Source organism: Cyprinodon variegatus, unplaced genomic scaffold (genome assembly GCF_000732505.1).
Source record: "Cyprinodon variegatus isolate N-32 unplaced genomic scaffold, C_variegatus-1.0 Scaffold407, whole genome shotgun sequence".
Lineage (NCBI taxonomy): Eukaryota > Metazoa > Chordata > Actinopteri > Cyprinodontiformes > Cyprinodontidae > Cyprinodon > Cyprinodon variegatus.
This window is the reverse complement of record NW_015150860.1, coordinates 17,275-24,000: the sequence shown is the minus strand read 5'-3', so window position 1 is coordinate 24,000 and position 6,726 is coordinate 17,275. Positions and strand designations below refer to the sequence as shown.

Here is a 6,726-nt window from a genome sequence, read left to right as displayed (position 1 = left end):
TGTCGCTACAAGCATGCTTAGTGTGAGGGATTGCTGAAGAGTCAATGAGTCGATGCAATCAACTGGTTTTCCTTACAGTAGATAGAAAACTTTGAATCAATTTGACTGTATGATCTGGTGAACTGTAAAGTGCCTTGAGATGACATGTGTTGTGAATTGGCGCTATATAAATAAACTGAATTGAATTGAAATGAATTTTACCTTGTAACCCGGCAACGACCCAAAGCACTGTCAGATCTACAGTTTAGCTTTGGTGGATTAAGATTGGATTGGATTAAGAGTTGGATGGCAAATTAAAAAACTGTGTTTAAAGCTCTTAAAAGTCCAGACGTGAATCCAAAAGACAATCTGTTACCAGATGTTTACAGATGCTGCCTTTCAATCTGACAGAGCTTAAGCTATTTTGCAAAGAGGATTTCTCAGAAATGTCCAAAAAAAAGTTGGTTCTATTAAAAACCAGCTCACACAACACTTTGGTTTTTATTCATTTTATTCATAAATCATCTTAGTCTTTCATTCTGTTCCTCAGTTATCAATTATGCAATACTTTGTGTCGATCCGTCACATAAAGCCACAGTATTTCCCGTTAAAATGCAAGTTTGCAGTGGTTGAATGAGTGGTTTTCCACAGCAGAGTGTGTGTACGGTCCCTTAAACCTGTTTTCTTAGTTTTTACTGCTTTCTTTGCGGCTGCTGACCTTCCACCAGCCTTGTAACCATTTGACCATTGCCTGTTTTGGTCCCTGTTTAGTCTAGACAGACATCCTGCTCTGATCTGCATGACACCCAGACAAGAGAGAACAGATAGTGGCATTTTTTTACTGTCTGGAGGCAACTTGGACATTTTTTTTTTCCTTTTGGGGGGGGGGGATCTGTGTATCTTTCTCTTTCTCCTTCACTCTGAAATTCCAGACTTTAAGAAGTTCAGAGGAAGAGTTTCCAGACTTTGTCAGAAGTCGGTGTCCCTGCTCAGACTGAGCGGAATAGAGCACGCTTTGTGCTGAAATTTGTCAAACGTTTGACCCCTCGCATTTGAACTAAAGCCTGCTCTGTAACGGAGCTCGTGAGATTTTTACGGCCCGTGGCTGTTCCTCAGAGCAGACCATCTGTTCTCTGGCAGAGCCCAGCCGCGGTCTGCAGACAGAAGGAATGAGAGACGGGTAATGAGGGAGAAGGGAGCTGACTCTTAGTGATGTAAACGATACACAGCCATGGGACTCATCCAAGCACGGGGGGAATGCGTCCAAACACATGCTGGTTTACATGCATCTTTCTCACATCAAATCCTTTCTTCTCCTCCAGCTCCTTTCCAAATTGTGCTCCCCTCTTTTTTTTTTTTTCCCCATCTCCATTTTCATTCCTTTCTGTCTGATTGTGTTTTTCACTCATTGCACTTCTTGTTTTTTTCTCCCAAACAGACCAGAGACTAGACTTGAACAAGCTGAGCCCCAACGACAGCGACACAGTCAGGGGGCAGATTGTCGGTAAGTAGTTGGTCTTCAAAAAAGGAAATTCCCCATCTTCTCTACACATTTCCTTCTAATTTATACAGGTAAAGACAAAATAAAAACAGCCTTTTACCCGGGAACTTTTATTCAGATGAAGGAAAAATCTAGCTTAAAAAAAATATCTTATCAACTTTTTTAACCCCTTTTTGACGGAAAATAGGCTACATTCACAGTGCAGATAAATATGGCCCAAAGACAATTTGTTTTCCCCTTCACGTAACTCAGACTCTTTCTGACTGTGTGAACAGGCCAACTCGCATGCAATTTGACTTTTTCAAATCCAATCTGGGCCACATTTGTATGATGTTTTAAATCAGATAAAGCTCAGATCTATTAGGATCTGACTGCTGTCTGAATAGCAAAATGACCCACGTTACTATGACGATGATGTTGCTCTGTATTACTGCACGGATAAAAAAAAACAATAATACAAACATGGAGGACAGCATAGATGGAGATGTACAGTGGAGCGACAACAATATTTTCAAGTTAAGAAGTATTTAGGCAGATACAGCGATCCAAAAGAGACTTGAGGGGTCACATCATAGCCGGTCAGTTGATTAAGATGCTGCATCCTCACATTTCTCTTATGGATGTCGCTGCCACTCCCCCTCCTAAAGCTTTAATTAATAGTTTAGCTCTCTTTCCGATGTCTCCTTTTCCACATCGTCTGCTGCATCATCCGGATTCTTCTACATCTTAACAGCTTTAGATTCATCCATAGACACTGATTTCTAACGTCATGTTATTGTTCTTCTAAGCATGCGGGTCAGACAATTACCCCATTTACACTACCCTTGAAAAACCGATCCATGTCGAGACCGGTCTGAGCTTAGATCAGTTAACCAGGCCGAGCTCGGTTCTGACGACCGTTTACACTAGGGGTGTGCAAAATAATCGTCATGATGATGCATCGTGATTCTAATTTTCGTGATCTACTGCATCGATTATTGACGCTAAGTATCGATTATTAATTTAAAAAAATGAATAAATAAAATTGCATGAATGGTTGGCGAACATCAGCCAAAAACAAGTGTAATACAACTTCCAGTCCAGTAGATGTCGCTGCGGATGTGTTGACACACGCTGCCTTTTGTCACAAGCATTTCCGGCCGCGGGATACTGAGACGAGTCATTCAAAAACAAAACATGGAGGAGAAAATATTGCAATGCATCTCAATAATTCAAGTATCGTGATGCATCGTGATAGAATCGCATCGTGGCCTGTGAATTGTGATTAGAATCGAATCATGACTTCTTTTGCGATACCCACCCCTAGTTTACACATCACACTATCTCGGTTCCTCGACTCCTCGCCTCCTAGTGACGATCTGCGGTATTACTGCCAGTATTGAAGGAGGAAATCAAGCAGTTGGTGGCGGTAATGCACCAAAAGTTGTTTGCCAACCGCCATTAAACACAAGAAGAAGACGAAGAAGGAGGGAATCAAGCAAATCAAAATGACGGCGCCCGTCACATTCAGAAAGTTATGCTTGATTATTATTGCTGTACTTATTTAGGTTCGAAGACGGCAACCTTTCGTGGATTTACTTGAGAAAGTCGGCTTTCGATTGTTGTTTATAGTTGTTCTTTTTCTGTTTTGTGTTGGTTTGCAAGCAAGGAGGGGCATTACCGCCAACTGCTGGAATGGAGTCTGAATCGGGATGTGCAGTCAGACGGAGATGCCGCGTTCTGCTCATGCGCTCTTGTTGTCAGAGAACCGAGCCAGGGAAAAACCGAGCCAAGTCCACCTCTGGAACTGGTCTGCAGTTAGCGCGGTTAGGTTGTGTCTAGCTCGGTTCAGTTTAGTTTGCTTTCCATTTACACATGATAAGTTATCTCAGTTAATGAGCTCGGACCGGTCGCGGCACGGTTTTTCAAGGGTAGTGTAAATGGGGTAAATCTGAGCCGGTCATGTGAACAGCCACATGAAAAAATTCGATCTGACAATAAGTCTGAATTGAGCATTAAGACCTGCAATGTAAACATAGCCTTTGTTTTCTTTTATTTCTTTTGTAATCATCCAGAGGCAGCGATCAAGGATGATTTCCTGTTTTGAGGAACAAATTCTGTTTTTATTTTCGCCACATTTAAGCCAAATATTCCCTTAAGAGGCCAAATGAAGATCTGTAGATTTTAAAATTCTTTAATAAGCTGTTTGAAAACATTCATGTTTTTTTTGTTTAGAAAAGAAAAAGACCCACAGCGCTCCCTACTTAACAGTTAGCATGATGTGTTTTCCCACATTTCCACCATTCATGTATCAGACACTCCACTTCCTTCACTTCCTACCATCCATCTAAACAATAAAACAGCAGTAAAATGAAAGCAGAATCAAAGCAAGTAAAGATAAAAGCAGATAGAAAATCTAATAAAGCAGTTGAACCACAATCTTAAAGCAATGATACCTCAGCTACAGTTAAACTTCTGCAGTCAAAGGCGGCTCTAAAGAAATGGGTTTTTAAGTTTGACCTAAAAGAACTCAGGCTTTCAGCACTTTTACAGTCTTTCATCAAGCATCCTTGCCCTGGCTATGGTCTGCTGTCTAGTAATGCCGGTGTTTGCATCTGTCTGCCATGTGTTCCTGAAGTGAGCCTGCAGTCGAGGGACCGCATCGGCTCAGGAGGTCAGGTAGTCGACTGCAGTCGGCTGTTTGACAACGATCTTCCAGATGGGTGAGTATAAAAGGGGCAGACTCTTCAGTTTTTCAATATCTATTGTAAATCATATACAACATATGTAAGCTACAAGAACGAGTGAAGAGATATGTTTGCAGAACTAAATGAGGGTTAGAACGGCTGCATGGTGTCACACCTCTGTCTGTTTCTGCCACCAGCTGGGAGGAGAGGAGGACCGCGTCTGGAAGAATCCAGTACTTGAACCACATCACACGCACCACGCAGTGGGAGAGGCCAACCAGGTGAGAACCCCAGAACAGAAACCCAGACCTCCTTTATCAAACACCAGGAGGTCCATGGAAGACATCACCTCTGACCCCCAGAGTGAAAAACCCAGACTAGAACTGAAGTGGATTTCAGAAAATAGGCTTGGGGAGAAAAAAATAAAAAAGTTTGTGACAGATTGCTCCAGACTTCTGAGGTTTAACGATGTGGACAAGCCAAAGAAACCCTGGAAACAGTCAGCTGTTTTTATTGCCCACTTCTTGTGAATCACACCATCGCAGTTTCCCTCGCCTGCGAAATCTTAAACCCTTAACTGTTAAACTCCTCTCCTTCTTTTCATGGGCTAACCGACTCTTCCACGCCGACCCTCAGGCCTGCATCAGAGTATTCCAGCCCCGGTCGGCCCCTCAGCTGCATCGTAGACGAGAACACCCCCGTTAGCACGAACGGCGCAACACCCACGACAGCTTTACCCCCCAGCGACGGCGACCAGCGAGCCCAGGAGAGGCGGGTCCGATCGCAGAGGCACCGCAACTATATGAGCAGAACCCACCTGCACATGCACCCGGACCTTCCTGAGGGATACGGTCAGTAGGAAGGAGAACACACACACTTTATAGAAAAGTATTCATACCCTTTGAGCTCAGTCACATTCTCCTATTTTATACGTTTAACCAAAGCAAAAATAGCACATAAACGTGAAGCAGAGGAGGGTATTAAATAGTTGCATCAAGTTAATATATGAAGCCTGAGCGCCTCCTTTTAAACGGGCTTTAGTGCTTTTGCAACAATAGCTAATAGTCATCCAAAGCAAAACTCATCATCAGCAGCTCCCTCAACAAAGTCCTCCAAAATGGGGAATGGTGGAATACTGGTTAGGGCATAGAGCTTGGAATCCTGAGGTTGTGAGTTCAAAATCCACTCCCACAGACTGTGGGATTCTGGCTCTCTGAGAAAGACCCTTAACCCTCGATTTATCTATGCTCTTAAAAGCCACGATGGCTATGGAAACAAATCGTTACCATATTTAAAATGAAAAAGCATTTCCAGAAATGCTTTTTCATTTTAAGAATGTGGCTGCATTATTTGGCTCATAAATGAAATTAGTAATTAACCATCCTGTTTGCATTTTAATGTTCTTCTTCAAGACTGCTCATCCTTTTACTTAATTAAAATGAAAAAGAAAAAGACATTTGAGATTTATTTTTCAAAATGTACCCCAGCAAGTATTTAATGTAAAAAATGTACCCCAGCAATTTGCATTTGTATTTTCTTCTTTAAGAATGCACATTTTATGCCATAATCAAGGAGAAAACACAGGGGACATTGCTTTTTCCTTTTCCTGGTCTGCCTGCAAAGTACAGTACATAACTCGAAAACGAAAAAGCATTCTGAGCGGCGGGGGCAGCAGAGTGACGTCTGCAGCCGCTCTTCCTCAGGTCCTTGCTGACTGGGCTACCCATCTTGTTCAGTAGGGGGCGCTGATTATAGCAGGTGGCCTTCCTTTGTTGTTTTTTCCATCAAAAAATGGTTACGCTTAGTTTATTATTTAGCTAAAAGTTTAACATTCTCTCCATCATAAATCATGAAGACCTCTGAAATTAGTTTCTCATTGGATTCGAATCCTTTCCAAAAACCTATGAAGGTCCCTGATTGGACAAAAGGTTATTTAGACACGTCTATGCGTCTTAAAGGAACCATCTTCCACTTACAGTAGCTTTGTGTAGATATAATATAGTGTCTAATTACAGTGTGCAAACAAAGAGTGCTGAAAAAAATCAAACTATTTTCATAACCAAATAAATAATAGCATTCCTAATTTTAAATTTCAAGAATAAATTCCAAATTTTTATTATTCGAAGCTGTGCCAAAATGACTCAGTAAGCCTGGATTTTTTTCAATCTAAACATCTATAACTTCTCCCTTTCTTGCTGTATGGGCAGTTTATTATGTTTATTTCCTTCGTTACAGGAAAAGTAAGACGTCTAAATCTAATTCACTCAGGTTTTACTTTCCAATTTTCACATCCACTTCATCCTCCAGGACCTTTATGTCAGTTGATAACAAGATTAGCGTTTCAGACAGCATACAAATACAAACAAAATTTATATGTAGATTGGAGTATGTAATGCAAATGGATGAAAGATAGCATGCCTCTGCCAGCTCCTCTGTGGCCTCAGCGACCCTCAGCTGATCTATGTCCTCATTCAGCCCAGCAGCTCTCTGATCGTGCCGTTCTCTGCCTCTGTTTTAGATCAATCTAATAGAACTGATCTAGCTGTTATAAGCTTGGCGGCAGCCATTCAGTCCACCCCC

At 41.8% G+C, this 6,726-nt stretch overlaps 1 protein-coding gene across 1 annotated transcript in view; it reads left to right on the top strand.

Moving 5' to 3' along the window:
* LOC107093092 (E3 ubiquitin-protein ligase SMURF2-like) overlaps positions 1-6,726 on the top strand; it is a gene marked incomplete at its 3' end in the record, with an annotated part of 78,590 nt that overhangs the window by 56,375 nt on the left and 15,489 nt on the right. The window contains exons 6-9 of the mRNA XM_015387919.1: positions 1,418-1,483; positions 4,098-4,182; positions 4,344-4,427; positions 4,783-4,997. Coding sequence (XP_015243405.1) covers positions 1,418-1,483; positions 4,098-4,182; positions 4,344-4,427; positions 4,783-4,997 — 450 coding nt within the window. The remainder of the gene's footprint in view (positions 1-1,417; positions 1,484-4,097; positions 4,183-4,343; positions 4,428-4,782; positions 4,998-6,726) is intronic.